This window comes from Penaeus chinensis, chromosome 32 (assembly GCF_019202785.1).
Source record: "Penaeus chinensis breed Huanghai No. 1 chromosome 32, ASM1920278v2, whole genome shotgun sequence".
NCBI classification, from domain to species: Eukaryota; Metazoa; Arthropoda; class Malacostraca; order Decapoda; family Penaeidae; genus Penaeus; species Penaeus chinensis.
In genome coordinates this window covers 15,919,477-15,934,404 of record NC_061850.1, presented here as the reverse complement: position 1 = coordinate 15,934,404, position 14,928 = coordinate 15,919,477, and the positions used below count along the sequence as shown (strand labels likewise).

General features: G+C 37.2%; 2 protein-coding genes across 2 annotated transcripts in view; one reads left to right on the top strand and one right to left on the bottom strand.

The window, feature by feature from the left end:
• LOC125042655 (histone-lysine N-methyltransferase SMYD3-like) overlaps positions 1-1,214 on the bottom strand; it is a 35,952-nt gene extending 34,738 nt beyond the window's left edge. Inside the window, exon 1 of the mRNA XM_047638442.1 lies at positions 1,091-1,214. The gene's annotated coding sequence lies outside the window, so the exon portion shown is untranslated. The remainder of the gene's footprint in view (positions 1-1,090) is intronic.
• Positions 1,215-2,740: 1,526 nt separating this feature from the next.
• Positions 2,741-3,451, top strand: LOC125042447. Its single transcript, XM_047638080.1, has 2 exons — positions 2,741-3,192; positions 3,314-3,451. The coding sequence occupies exons 1-2, from the start codon at positions 2,741-2,743 to the stop codon at positions 3,339-3,341; spliced, it is 480 nt and encodes a 159-aa protein (XP_047494036.1). The 3' UTR covers positions 3,342-3,451.
• The last annotated feature ends 11,477 nt before the right edge of the window (positions 3,452-14,928 follow it).

The following is a 14,928-nucleotide window of genomic DNA, read 5'->3' as shown; positions in this document are numbered from 1 at the left end:
CAGCCAAGAAAACCTTCTACCACAACAAACTACAACACCTGCAGCCCACCCAATGGTATGGGAAAGTTGAGCTATGCGGCCTTGCAAATCGGCCATGCACATTCCCATGCACCAGCAACCTCAGCCCCAGTGAAGCAGCAGAGGCTCTCAATGACCACTTCGCTGCAATATGCCAGCAGCTACCCCCCTTGGACCGACCCGCCTCCCCGCCTACCTGCACGCCCGCTCACTTGCTCCAACTGTCAGCCAATTCCCTTTTGACCTGCCAATGTGCCTCATCAAGGAAGTCGCAGTGAAACTTGCCACTCCTCTTACCTCCATAATAAACGCCTCATTGCAAGTCTAAGTGCCCATCACAATGGAAGACCGCATTTGTCAATGCCTTCGGGAAAACCCCAAGCCCTGCCTCATTTGGCGTACTATGACCCATCGCCATGACTCCGTTGCCCAGCCTGCTGTGTGGAAGCTTTGTCGCCGACTGGGCTTACCAGGACCTCGCGCCCAGCGGTGACACTCGGCAGTTCGGCAACATGCGCTCCTCCTCTACCACATACTGCCTCGTCAGCTTCCTCGACTTCGTCCACGCCCACCTCGACAAGTGCAAATCCTCCGTCACCAGCATCTTCATAGATTTCAAGAAAGCCTTCGACCTGGTGGACCCCACCACGGCCATCTCAAAAACAGCAGCTTCCACGGGCATCAGGGAATACCTCATCTCCTGGCTGGCAGACTTTCTCTCCAATAGGCAACAAGCCGTGCGCGTGCAGTTTCCAGCCTTCTGCCATTCACGTGCAGAGTCCACTAGGGGACTAAAATGGGGCCCCTATGCTTCCTAGTCATGATTAATGACGCTCTCCTGGATACCGAACATCGCTGGAAATACGTGGATGACTCGACCATCGCCGCCGCCATTGACAGTTCCTGCCCTGACCAATCTGCCTTCCAGCGCACTCTCGACAGCCTCCTCTCCTGGACCACCGCTCGACGTAATCCATTCCACTAAGCTGCTCGGCGTCACCATCGACGAAAAGATTATTCTCGTTCCTGTCTATACCAGCTACGACAGTGCCTTGACTATCCTAGGCCTTACCTCCCTCGCCACTCACTACACCACCTCACTGCAGTAGTTTGGCCTGAATCTGCTGTGCCATCCACGCCACTGCGACCTGATTCCCCCCGACGCACCGACGCCCCACCAGGCCCTAAGCGCCGCTAACAAACTGGTGCCCATCAGGGCCCGCACTGACCGTTACCACCGGAGTACAATACCCACTCTAGTCCGACTCATCAACGAGCACTAGTCCACAATCACTAGTCCAGTTCCTAGCACACCTGTATTTGCTCTTGTCTTTTGATATTTTGGTTATTTTGTTGTTATAGATTGATAATTTACTTCGTTGTTGTTGTTTATATGTGTTTATGTATATATAGTTTGTCTTTTTATCTGTATTTCTATGTATATTTTCAGCCTCTAGCTGCATGAAAATCAATAAACCACTTATTATTATTATTATTATTATTATTATTATCATCATCATCATTATATACATGTAAATGTGTGTGTGTGTGTGTGTGTGTGTGTGTGTGTGTGTGTGTGTGTGTGTGTGTGTGTGTGTGTGTGTGTTTGTGTGTGTGTGTTTGTGTGTGTGTGTGTTTGTGTGTGTGTATATATACACATACATACATATACACGTATACACACACACACACACACACACGCGCGCGCGCGCGCGCGGAGTAGCTGAGATCCTGGTAATTTAGAGTAGCTAATGAGGAGAGAGATATACAGGTGACGGAGAGAAATTCAGTGCGTTCAGAATGCAATAGGCTGTCCGTCTGTCGCTATTTTATACAAGACGACACAGGAAATCAGCGAAGGGGTTGCGTCGTACTAGGAAATGGAAGAGAAAGGATGCTCACGTGTGAACAGAGTAACTTCACGGGCATGGCATGTACGAACATACCATACCCAATGTGAGTTTACTTGTTTAATTGTTTTTACACATAGATGGCTACACTTGAACTAAGTCACCAATGAGCCAATTACGAGTGCTGCCAGTCTCGCCCGTTTTCACGCGGAAATCTGTGCATGTAAGTCTGTGTGTGTGTACGTCTGTGTGTGTTCCTGTAAGTTGTTGGATGATGATGGGGATAGACATCACGTTTGCGAGGACTTTGTATATATTTTTAAGAATATTTTTTGTGCCTTTTGAAAGTTGTAGTTTTCTTGCTGATGACGTCAGATCACGTGACCGTGACGTCACATTACGTAATCATCATGCCATGTAATCATATAATGTGATCTTGACGTCATATTACGCCATGGTCACATGACATGGCGTGATGGTCACATAACCATGACGTCATTGTTACGTGATAATATCAGGGGATTTTCAAGCCATTTCATGTGACAAAGTCAAGTGTTTTTCACGTCTGTCACATGGCGATACCGCGTGATTTTCCACGCCCTTTCGGAGCGTTTCCCATAAAAAAAAAAAAAAAACTATAAAAGGTCCAGCACAGGTTAAAGTATTTACTCGCCAGCCTGACCCTTGATCTCGATCATGTCTCGTCAACTTTCTACTCTCGGAGACCTTGGTTGTCCCTTGCCCTCCGCTCCCTCGTTTTGAGGAAGAGGAGGCGGTGGATTACCCACGCCTTCGACTTCCAGGGGTCTTCCTCGTCTGGGGAATGCTCCTGATCTTCTCCTCTACTTGTTCCACCATTCCTTTGACGAGAAATGTGTGGAGTCATTCCGGTGAATTTTATCCCATTTGGCTTCTTTTGCACAGAAGCTTGGGTATCCACATCATTTTACTACTTTCAACAGAAAATTCATATTTTTTCGTATTCTTTCACAGATCCTAATGTCCCCCTAGGTGACGATTTTGACTGGGAGGACAACAACGAGTCCGAGTTGTCCGGCTCCGAATCAGAGGACGACTTCGTGCCGCTGACCGACATGTCGATCGACTCTGGCGAGAATCTCGCCGAACACGTCAGGCGTCGCTGGGATAGCAACGCCCCTAATACCTCCTTCTTTGTCTGGAGGAAGAGGGAGAACGACCCACGATGCTGCGACTTTCTTGGGGTCAAGGTTCCTGACCCAAATGTTGCTTCAAGGCCAGAAGAGGTCCTTAGCAAGTTCCTGACAGAGGAACTTCTGGAAAATATAGCTAAGGAGATGAACCGGTAAACACATTAGATTATGTTACTCATTTCCTGGTTTGAAAAAAAGAAAGAAAATCCAATGTCTCATGTTCTGCCTCTTGCAAACACGTTTTTTACGAGGTCATTTCTCCTTCTCCTGCAGGTACGTTGTGCAGAACCCGAGGACATAAAGGGATGGAAGGATACCTCAGTGCGGGAACTTCGTGTGTTCCTTGGGCTGCAGTTCGATAAGTTCGATGCCCTCACGTCGGCGCTGCACTCCCCTGACAACGAAGACGACCATCCTGATGATGATCGGCTTTGGAATCTGAGGCCGGTCCTCGACGTCCTGGATGAGACCTTTTCCACAGTCTTCGTCCGCAACAAAACGATTTCGGTGGACGAGAAGGGGTTGAAGGTGTACAAGCTATGCTGGAAAAGGGGGGCCCACGGACAAGGGGGGCGAAGTACACACGTAAGAGGGAGAGCGCTGAGGAAGAAGGAACCTTCTCGCCCCTGCTCTTGCTGCTCCTGCTGCTCCTGCTGCCCCTGCTGCTCTTACTCCTGCTGATGCAGGTGGATATGCGCCTTTCTGCTGGAAGGGAAAAAGTAAGAAGACGAGGATCATGTGTAAGATCTGCGGGGTCTCCCTGTGTCCTTCCCTTTGCTTCAGGGAGCATCACAGCCTTAGATGCTTCTTGGGATAATATAAACTTGATGGTTGCACATCAATGTGTACACATCTGTATATATTTGTATTTATTTTTACAAAACTAAAAAGCTAAAAACAAAATCTGTAGTTTTCTTCTTCCGTGAAAACACACCACTACCTTCACACAGTAAGCTGCCACATACAAGTAGTAATATGGAGGTTATACTAAACTATAAGTCAGTAATGTCCTTCGTAGAACATATATGGCTAAAAAAACACGAAATATGAACATTTAACAAAGTAAAATTGTAAAGATTTTCCGCAGACCTCCCGCCCTAGCGAGCTGAGACTCCTCGAGGCCAGCGGCAGGGTCGGCTGCACACGGCGAACGCCCCGGCGGAGAGGGGAGACGGATGCCAGCTCTCGTCGGAATGGGTGCGGCACAGCGAATTCTAGCACTGCCAAAATCATCACTGCAGTAGTCTTTAATCGAAAGTTGGTATATTTCGAGTGTTCTCTGAAAAGATTTGTCCTTTTTTCGACTTTTTCTTACTTTTTGGTTCTTTTTCATCATAAATGGATACTGTTATTGTTGTTGACTGTAATTATTATCATACAGTAATTATCCTCATGGTTTTCATAATCATCATAATTATCCTTATTATCGTCTTTATGCTCGGTATTATCGATGTTGTTATAAAGATGATTGTAGTAATTATTACCGTAATTTTCAGATATCTCGATTATTATCATTAACTTGATTATTGCTAAACTCATCATTATTGTCATAATTATTATTTAATCGAGGATTTAATTTAGTCTATATTTTGGTACATGTTTCCGTTTTGTTTTGTTTTATTTTACTTACACATAGTCTTTTTCATCATAAATGAATAATATTATTGATATTATAATTATCATTATCTACATAATTATCATCATTTTCATTACCTTCATTATTATCATTATCTTTATTATCACTGAAGTTATAACAAGAATTGTTGTAATTATTACTGTAATTTTCATCATTATAGCTATTTATATATTGACAAGAACATGGGTACTAATCATAATACTACTACTGCTAATAATAACTGTAGTGGATAATCAAAACTCCGTAGAGTTTGAGATGTTAGTTTGGTAGCGTGTTACCCAACTACAGGTAATCTCCAATGGGTTTGGCGTATTTTGGTGATGACTCTCAGGTAATTTGAAAGTCACAATAAAAGAACAATAAAATAACATCACTGGCTGACTAAAAAGGCAACATAAAAAGAGCATCCATATTATACATTTATTACGCACAAATCTTTCTGAACATAACCAATATACACGACAACACACCATACACTTACTTGATAAACAGAGGCACCAGTCAGCCAGCTAAAAATCCAACGGTCTGTCACCACACAAGATAAAAGCCTCTCCTGACCGATCTGGCTTGACCTTTTATACTGGTTGCTTCCCGCACTTGGTGAGGTTTTACCCATAATGCATTTAGTCTAATTTATTAAATAGTGTATGGCGAGTTAAAAATAACTCTTAAAATACATAAAATATAAAGAATAATAAAACTATACAAAAATGGGCACATGAAATATATAAATGACAGGAAAGTATGAAAACGTGAAAGAAGAGATCCGTGAGGGAAAACGGGAAAACACGAAGAGAGGAACAGAGCTAAGGTGAATTAGTCGAAGGCAAAAAGGCAAGAATAAGACAAGGTAAGTATGGAACATAAGGTAAGTAGTACATAAGTAGTGTTACGTGTAGTAGAAGTAGTGTAGATGTAGATGTAGATCATGGACCAATGAGAAAGGTAATCAAAGAGTATAAAAACACAGGTTTATTCTTATAATGAAGACAAAAGGAAATAAATACAGGAAGACAGGCAAACCGCGTCATCTTGCAGGGCGGAGGAGTCCGTAGATTTTCGATAGATAACCGTAACGTCAGGGGAACAGGCGGCCCGGAAGCCTGCGGGAAGACCCGCCTGAAGCCAGGGAAAGTTCACTACAATAACAATAACCATAATATTATTATTAATGTGACAATTATTAGAATACTGGTTATTACTGCTGTTAACCCACTTTTTATCCAAATTATTATCATCATTATTTTATCATTATTATCATCATTATTTTATCATTATTATCATCATCACTGTCATAATTATCATCATATCTTCTCTTAATCGAAAAATAGTCTTTTCAATCGTTTTTTGAAGGCTATTTTTCCATAGATTTTTTTTCTTTACATCATAAATGGATACTATTATTGTTATCATTACCATCATCAAAATTATCATAATCATCCTCATTGTCATGATAATTATTATTATTAGCATCATTATCCTCATTATTATCATTATTATTATTATTTTTGCAGTTATAATGATGATGATTGTAGTCATTATTACTGTAATTTTCATAATTATCGATAATAACACTGGTAATAATTACAGTAATGATAATAATAACAACAATAATGCTTATTTATATTATTTTCATTATTGTTATTACTATTGTAAATACTAGAATACTGGTTTGTATTGCTGTTATTCCACTTTTTAATAAGATTATTATAATCATTACCAATATTGTTATATAATTATTAGTATTATCATCATTATTGTTATTAAAAATAACAACAACAATAATAATAACAATAATAATTATCATGATTATTGTCATTATCATTTATCATGATTATTGCCAAAATCATCATTATTGTCATTAAAACCGTTTTGCCAACTTTTCATTAAGAATGAATAATAGTTTTGTTATTGTTATCACAATGACCATCATTCCTCTGTTAACCATCATTATTATCTCCTTTATTATCATTATTGTTATTATCATTATAATCATGATTGTGGTAATTATTGCTATAATTTCCATTATTATCTTCATTTTTTTTTATCTTTGTACTTATAATAACACCGGTACTAATTATAGTAATAATGATAATAATAATATAATAATGATGAGGACAATAATAACATAATGATAATGATAATGATAATGATAATGATGATGATAATGATAATAATAATAAAGATAAAAATGATAATGATAACAATAATGTAATAATAATAATAATAATAATAATAATAACAATAATAATAATAATTATTATTATTATTATTATCATCATCATTGTTATAAGTATCTTTATTATTATTATTTTTTAGGCTATTATTCCACTTCTTTTCAAAATTATCCTTATTATTATCATCATTGTATTATACTCTTCCTTATCATTACTGAATCCAATTATCATTATTCTTGTCATTATTAACTTAGTTGTTGCCAAAATTGTCATTTTTGTATTCTTAATTGAAATCTGTCATTTTTCACGTGTTCTATGAAAACCTATAATTCACTAGATTTTGACGTTTTTTAAATGGTGATTGAAATGATTATTATTGTTTATTATTATCATTATTTTCATCATTATCACTATGATTTTTGTACTAATGAAAGTAGTAGTAGTAGTAGTAATATATGATAATGATGATAATAACAATTATTATAATTATAATTATAATAACAATAACAATAACAATAACAATAACAATAACAATAACAATAACAATAATAACAATAATAACAATAATAACAATAACAATAACAATAACAATAACAATAACAATAACAATAATTACAATAATAACAATAATAACAATAATAACAATAATAACAATAATGATAATAATGATTATTATTGTTATTATTATTATCATTATTATTATAACTATGACACTTAGAATATTGTTATTTTAATTAGTATTCCACTTTTTCATAATGATTATCATTATTATCATCATTATAGTCACAATCACCATCGTATTATTATTATTAAGCTTTTTCGGGTGTTCTGTGAAAAGCAAAAATCACTAGATTTTACCATTTACTCGACGACGGAGGATTTTGTACTTTTTGCCTCTTTTTCATCATAAATGGATACAATATTGTTATTGTTGTCATCATCACCATAATTATTACAGTTATCCTCATTATCATCAAAATTATCACTATCATCCTCATATCCATTATCATAATTATTCATTTAATTATTGACAAACTCATCATTATTGTAATCTTTAATTAAAATCTGGGGTTTTTCAGGTCTATATTTCACTCGAATTTGCGTTTTTATTTTCGAATTTAGGGTCTTTTTTTTACATTTAGCCTTTCTACATCATAGATACTATTATTGATATTACCATTATCATCTTCATTATCATCATAATCATCACAATTATCATAATCACCATTATCAACCTCATTATTACTAATGTAACAAGTATCGTCACTATTATTATTATTGTTATTATTAAGAATATCATTATGAATATTATGAGTGTGATTTTCATTATTTTTACTATGACAATTATTAGAATCATTATCAATGTCATTATTATCATTATCCTCATTATTGTTATTAATTTAATTATCCTCTTTATTATCATTATCCACTTGATTATTGCCAAAATCATCATTATTGTAATCTTGAAGGAAAAATGGTCTTCTCGAGTATTTTCCAAAAACTTCAGCGAGTTTCTTTGAGTATAAATGGATACTGTCATTGTTTTTTTTCATCATGGTTACGATAATCAGAATTATTATTATTATCCTCGTTGTTATCAATATTATAATGATACTGTAGTATTTTTCATCATTACCGCAATTTTTATATTAATAAGAATCTTACTAATTATAGTAATAATACTACTAATAGTAATAATAATAACACTAGTAGTAATAACAGTGATAAAAATAATGGTAATAATAATATTAGTGATAATGATGATAATAACAATAATGTTCTTAATACTAGTGATCATCATTTTTATCATTGTTTTTACGAACATTACGGTTATACTGATGACTGCAATAATTATTGTAATTTTCATCACTGTCCGTATTTATATTTTGATAATGCCAATGGTACCAATTATAGTAATAATAATAATAACGATAATAATGATTATATTATCATTACTTTTATCATCATTATTACTTTGAGAATAATTAGAATACTGGTTATTATTACTATTATTCCATTTTTGTTTTTCGTTATTACTGACTTAGTTATTGCCAAAATCATAATTCTCGTCCTGTTTTAATCGAAAAATAGTCTTTTTCAAGAGTTCCCTGTATTTCGCTTGCCTTTTTTCTTTCTTGACAGAGTTTCTCTCCTTTTCCCTGTTCCTCCTCTTAAATAGATACTATCATTGTTATAATTATCATTATCATAGTTACCATCATAATCATAATAATTATCCTCATTATTAATATTATTCACTTAATTATTGCCAAAATCACTATTGTCATTTTAAATTGAAAAGTGGGCTTTTCGAGTGTTTTTCGGAAAGACTATATGATTGTATATAGAAAGTATTATTGTTATTACCATCATACTTGATAATGATATTGTAGTATCATCATAAGTAGCATCATTATCATCAGCATTATCCTCATTACCACCATTATTGTAATCATTAGTGCAGTTGTAATTGTAGTAATTATTACTGTGATTTTCATAATTATCGTTATTTTTTTTGGTGATGTCAATGTTACCTATTACAGTAATAATGATAATAATGATAATAATGATAATGATAACAATAATGATAATGATAAAAAACAATAATTATAACGATAATAACAATAATTATATTAATATATTATTATCATTAATATTACTATGACAATTAATAAAATTCCGTTTATTATTGTTACTATTCCCCTTTTATCAAAATTATCATTACTATTATTTTATTACAATTATCATTATTATCATAATTATTGTCATAATTATCATCATCTTTTTATTATCAATTCAGTATTAATTTAGTTATTGCTAAAGTCATCAGCATTATCCTATTTAATATTTATATATATATATATATATATTTTTTTTTTTTCCGAGTGTCCTCTGTAAAATCTCTTTTTCATCATAAATGGATATAGAAAAGAGAAAAACTCAAGAATGCCTGTTTCAGTCAATATAGAAAAAAAAAAAAAATAGATATAAAACCCAATAGAAAATGTAAATAATTGAATGGAATGAAAACCAATCTGAAAGGAATGAATATAATAATTCAATTATTTGCTACAAACCTTCCACCACGTAAGAGTATGATAAATCTTACCAGAAAATTCTAAGGCATTCTAGAATTTTTGTCCTTTTTGTTAAATAACACTTCACATTATATTCATTTGGAGGCAGAGATTATATTTAGCCAACATTGGTGCACATATTACATCCTGATTACAAAGGACTAGAGAGAGGTCACATATCGCCTTTATCAATTTTTATTTTGGTGCCACAGTTATGTTTCAGACAAAAATGATTACTAACAGTTTTGCTATGAAACTGTTTTATACATCCATATAATTTCATTAGAGCGCATTTGTATACTTGATGCAGGGATGGGGCCATAATACATTTCCTTTCATTGATTAACCTCGATATAAAATATTTTAGTTTCATTAAAATCTACATATTATTTTATTTAGAATCTTTAAGTTTAGATTATTGTGTCTTCAGATCTGCACGTTGCAATGTCTGACTAATTTTAAAACATTGAACTCTACACCTTAAAATTAATCAGAATGAACATTTTATTTATTGTGTTATCTTATTTGGAAATTGAGATTGTGTATTTTATGGTTTACGGTATTGGCAATTTTGAGATTCTTTTGTGTAAAGCCAAAATCATAAATTAATCAATCGCTAGTACTGTCGAGGAATGTCCAGTTAATTTAATGAGGTTAAAAAACATAAAAGATAGCAGAATTAGCTGTTGTTGTCACAGGAAAAATATAGTTAACAAGTTTGGAGGGTATACTGGTTCGATAATTAAACAGAAAGTAGCCTGTTAAATTTTCCGATTCTTACTGTTAAGTATCCTGTATTATCTTATCAGAAATAAATGACATTTGTCAGTTTTAATGTAACATCACAGGTTCTTCCGTATCATAGTTTTATAGAAAGGAATTTTGAACAGGCATTTGCAAAAAAGAAAAAAAAAAAAAAATATCCCACATGCCAAAAGTAATGGCATGGACAGAGAACCATTTTAAAACAAGTATGACCAATATCTTTCCTAATTGAAGATTTATAATTTGTATGATTTCTGTAAATTTACAAAGAACTAGCTCTCTCCCTGACGACCTTTACAACCCCCTGGTCAATCCCTCTGGAACATCACATATTGTCACTCTGGGACCTTACCAGATTCCAAAGGGCAAGAATGGGAATCGCAATGGTTCCCGAGCTCCCAAACCAGGTAAAAAGGAGAAAAGTCCTCCTCAATCCATTAAGGAATTCTTACCTGGTAAATATGAAAGTGTATCATATAGTAAATACCTAGTAGTGAAGACCATTGATGGTGTATCTATCATGGATCTTGATATTTTTTAAGTAAATTGGAAGATAATTGAGGTATGTCAACGTGATCCTCGCATCCCCCCAGAGCATGATGGTAGCCTAATACTTGAGGTTTCGTCACCAGATTAGAATGACCGTCCGCATGCGATATGCGACATTCCAGGGGCTAAAATCACATGTTCTTTCTCCTCACAAAACCCTCAATCAGTGTAAGGGAATTGTCTTTTCCCGAGACCTGATGAGGTACTCTGAGGGGAAACTGTTAGAAGAACTAAAGAATTTTAATGTAGTGGCAGTAAAACGTTTTAAGAAAAAAGTTGATGGTTTTGAACAGTCTACACCAGCTCTTCTTTTAACTTTTGAATCGTTAGTTCTACTTGAATCGGTTAAATTGGTAAGGTACCACCGTAAGGTAAAGCCATATGTGCCCAACCCTATGTGGTGCTTCCACTGCCACAGTTATGGGCATGGAGCCAATACTTGCCGTTTTAAGGAAAATGTACAACCAAGAGTGTGTGAAGTGTGGTACAACAGGTAATCAAAGAGATGGAAACTGTCCAGGTCAATATGCTGTTACCACTGCAAAGATCATGAAGCTTCTTCTAAGCAATGTAAAAGGTACAAGTTTGAAAAAGAAGTATTGGTAATAAGGTGCAAGGAGAAAGTTAGTTTTGCAGAAGCAAAGTGACATGCATGTGTGCTATTTGCACAGCAGGGTAAGTCCTTTGCCTCAGTTCTATCCCATCCTCCTTCCTGCCATTTCTTACCCTTCCATACTTCTAACACCACACACTACCTTTAAACTTCAGTCCGCAAATGCTGAGAGTGCCTCTGGTGAGTTGTTCCACCAGAAACAGAGTAGGAGTGAAGGGTCTATTGAGGAGACTCCTCCCAAAGTAAGGTCTTCAGTTAAGGCTCCAGAGGCCTCAACGGTGACAGCTTCAGCTGCCACCACATCCACAGGGGCCTCTGCTGCTAGGCAGAATGCCCCTGAAGTAAAGGCGCAGGTACGCCCTTTGCACATGCAGAAGAATCCTGAGCCTGTTCAAAGGACTCCTCATAGAGTCGGGTCTTTGGTGCCACCAGGCAGGGCTCCTGAGGCTACCACATCCACAGGGGCCTCTGTTGCTAGACAGAATGCTCCTGAACCAAAGACTAAGGTCTGTCCTTTGCCTAAGCAAAGAAATTCTGAGCCTGTCCAAAGGAAGCCTGTGGAAACTAGTTCCACAGTTAAAGAACTCATCAAAAGGTATTCCAAGATGCTGGAAAGGGACAGCCTAAAGGTGTGGGGCGGGCCTTAACCACAGGTGCTGCCAAACACCTTATGAAGTAGTTTATCAACCTGAAGAACTGGATACCCTAATCCAATGGATTTGTCAGGGAATTCATGCAAAATGGGAAGAACTGCAACATCTGATAGCTTCATGCAATCCAGTTTGTGTATGCCTACAAGAGATTATGACCAGGGAAAATTGTCCAATTTCCCAGAGAGGATTCCATGTTCATGCCCATTATGGAACCTTTGATAATGGACCTCATTGAGGAGTAGCAGTGATATTCCCTTCCAGGCCATCCACCTGCAGACGACACTGCAGGTTAAGGCTGTGAGAATAGGCTTGACACGACCTTATGCTGTTGCATCCATTTACCTCCCTCCACATAATCTCAACATAGATGATTTGTAAGATTTACTTGGGCAGTTGCCTCATCCATTTCTACTCTTGGGAGACTTCAATGGTCGGCATCACCGCTGGGGAGACACTTTATGCAACCCTCGAGGAAAGGCCATAGAGTCCTTGTTCTCAAGAGTAGATGCAGTTTTACTGAACAGTGACGCACTTACACATTTCCAAATTCAAACTGGGACATTCTCCAATATTGACCTGTCAATTGGTTCACCTGATTTACAGTTGAATTTCACTTGGCAGTTCATGGAAGACTTACATGGAAGTGACCACTTTCCAATACTTTTGGAGGAGGTGAATGGTATTCCAGCCAATGGAGTGCAGAGATGGCGACTTGAACATGCAGACCGGAATCTTTTTAGATCAACTGCAGTATTGCAAGGATCTGTGAATGATTTCCATTGTGTTCAAGATGCGGTTAATCACTTCACATCACGAATTCATCTTGCAGCAGAAGCATCAATTCCCAGAAGTAGCGGGCAGTACCGTCGACCTCTAGTACCATGGTGGTCTGATGAATACCAACAAGCTATCAGACCAAGAAAAGATACATTATGGCAGTTGAAACGACACCCAAGCGATGTAACCTTGATCAAGTACAAAAAGAGCCGAACCAAGGCCAGGCGAGTGCTAAAGGAGGCTAGGCGGACATCGTGGAGGCAGTATGTCTCCTTAATTAACTCTGTGACCCCCTTAGCATGGGTATGGGACAAGGTGCGTAAGATCGCTGGAATGTGCACATCCATATCAAAACCTGCTCTGAAAATAGATGGCATAATCCTCACAGACAAACAGATGTTGCAAATGAGCTAGCAAAATCCATGGCAGAGGTCTCCTCTGGAGTATCTTACACTGCCCGATTCTCCACCCTACGGGCTGAATAGGAACGATACCCAATATCGTTCTTCAGTAGCACTGCAGCAGAATTTCCATACAACTTGCCATTTTTGCGCAAGGAGATGGACTCTGCTTTGCAGCTCTGCCGTAAGACTGCCCCAGGAAGTGACGATATTCCATACCAGATGAAATCTCATTTACCGGAGAGCTCCCAAACGTTCCTGTTGGATCTATTCAATAGGATCTATAGGGAGGGCACAGTGCCATCCACATGGAAAGAAGCTATAATCATTCATGTCCCTAAACCTGGCAAGGATGCTTCTATACCAGGGAATTATAGACCAATTTCTCTCACCAGCTGCATCTGCAAATTGATGGAGAAAATGGTAAACTTCAGGTTGACATGGCTGCTAGAAAAGGAGCATTGCCTACCTTCATACAAAGCTTCCTTGCTAAAAGGAAGTTTAGAGTGAGGGTGGGAAACAGCTTCTCTAACCTGGAAGACCAGCTGGAAGGAGTCCCACAAAGGAGTGTCTTAAGTGTGACCCTGTTTGCCATTGCTATAAATGACATCGTAAAGGTCGTCCCAAGTGCTGTCTTCTGTAGTCTGTATGTGGATGACTTTGCACTGTACTGCTCAGGAGGAAGCTTACAGGATGTGCAAGAACACATGCAGACTGCAATAAATCAGGTTGTGCAATGGGCAACATACCATGGGTTCAAATTTTCTTCAAGCAAGACCATGGCTATGCATTTCCACAAACGAGGAAAGTTCCATCCTTCCCTCTATTTAGGAGCGAACCCTCTGCATTTTGTCCAAGAGGTAAAGTACTTGGGTCTAATTTTTGACTCAAGGCTTACATGGCTGCCTTACATTAAACAGTTAAAGGTGGAAAACTATAAAAGCGCTTAGTATTTTGCGGGTTCTTTCACACCTATCTTGGGGTGCAGACCGCACAACGCTTCTGCGGCTTTACCGAGCACTTATTCGTAATAAACTTGACTATGGATGTGAGGCTTATTCATCTGCAACTCCCACTGTTCTCCGGATGTTGGACTCGGTCCATAATGAAGCTCTCAGAATCATTACAGGGCTTTCAGGTCTTCACTTGTGGAATCCCTGTATGCTGAGAGTGGAGAACTTGGACTACATGAACCTGATTTACTACACGAGACTTCCGAGATCTGCTACATCCAGATTGG

Excerpts from the sequence above, each read along its gene's own strand:
- LOC125042447 (XM_047638080.1), top strand. The coding sequence starts at position 2,741 with ATGTGTGGAGTCATTCCGGTGAATTTTATCCCATTTGGCTTCTTTTGC. Across the intron at positions 3,193-3,313 it reads ATAGCTAAGGAGATGAACCG|GTACGTTGTGCAGAACCCGA; the intron begins GTAAACACATTA and ends CTTCTCCTGCAG.